Below are 966 nucleotides of genomic sequence, written 5' to 3'. Positions count from 1 at the left end.
AGATGCAGGTGATCGGCAACCAGAGCCAATGATCGGCCATCACTGATCATACACTTTTTCATGGAAATTGGCCCGATTATGATCAGTGGCTGATTGATCGGCACACCTCTACCATATAGCATTGAAAACAGGTGCCATGAGGGCCTGTTACCTCTTTGATTTTTACGATTTAATCCCAGGAGCTGCTTAAAAATGCATTGGAGTTTCCACCTGTACCCTGATGCTTACATAAGAAAAAAAAAAAGCTATAAAAGAAGTAAAAAATTTGAACACTTCGACTTTGCAAGCTTCATTTTTGCTTTGAATTCTGTGTTTGTGGTAGTTCTTTTTAGCCATATTATTTAAGACTGAAACAACCAGCTAATCAATATTTGCATGCAAACGGTGTAGTTTGTCACCGAGTTTCATTGTTCTCTCTTTTAGTGTTTGGAACGAAAGGTTGCTTTGACTCTTGCTCAGTATCTGGAAAAAGAAGAGCGATTCCTTACCCCTCCCAGGTAAGGAAACTATTACAGTATTTAGTGTAGCTCTAATTTGTATGTTGCGCCTAGGTGCAATAGGAATAAGACAGTTATTACAAAATGACAATAAAACAGAATCTTCACTTTAATGTGGTAGAAGGGTTTGGTATCCCCTGAACCTAAGCAAAAGTTATCTGGGACTTTGGCACCTGTTATGGACTAAGATTCAAAGACAAACATGAAAGCTTACCCGGAATTGATGGGAGAGGTCACTCTATTGGAGCTAGGCCAAGGCAGGCAGCTGGCTCGCACGTAGGGGTCAGTTTGTGTCGTGGCACTCTCCTGGGCATGTTGGAATAAGATTCATGGTTCTTTATAAAAATGTCATATATATGGAACAGGGCCTGAAGCTTGCACACATCATCTTCTATACCAGAGGTTCCCAAACTGTGGGGCGCGCCCCCTAGGGGGGGCGCCGTGTCATTGCAGGGGGGGCGCGGGAAGC

At 43.0% G+C, this 966-nt stretch overlaps 1 protein-coding gene across 1 annotated transcript in view; it reads left to right on the top strand.

Moving 5' to 3' along the window:
* The window catches only part of LOC106943574 (serine palmitoyltransferase 1-like), a 9319-nt gene extending 8631 nt beyond the window's left edge, over positions 1-688 (top strand). Inside the window, exon 4 of the mRNA XM_015026879.1 lies at positions 424-688. Coding sequence (XP_014882365.1) covers positions 424-501 — 78 coding nt within the window. The 3' untranslated portion in view covers positions 502-688. The remainder of the gene's footprint in view (positions 1-423) is intronic.
* The last annotated feature ends 278 nt before the right edge of the window (positions 689-966 follow it).

The sequence above is a fragment of the Poecilia latipinna genome, unplaced genomic scaffold, assembly GCF_001443285.1.
Source record: "Poecilia latipinna isolate Pla-1442-1.1 unplaced genomic scaffold, P_latipinna-1.0 Scaffold5490, whole genome shotgun sequence".
Taxonomy (NCBI): domain Eukaryota; kingdom Metazoa; phylum Chordata; class Actinopteri; order Cyprinodontiformes; family Poeciliidae; genus Poecilia; species Poecilia latipinna.
The sequence above is the reverse complement of the archived record's forward strand: the minus strand, read 5'-3'. Positions and strand labels throughout refer to the sequence as shown.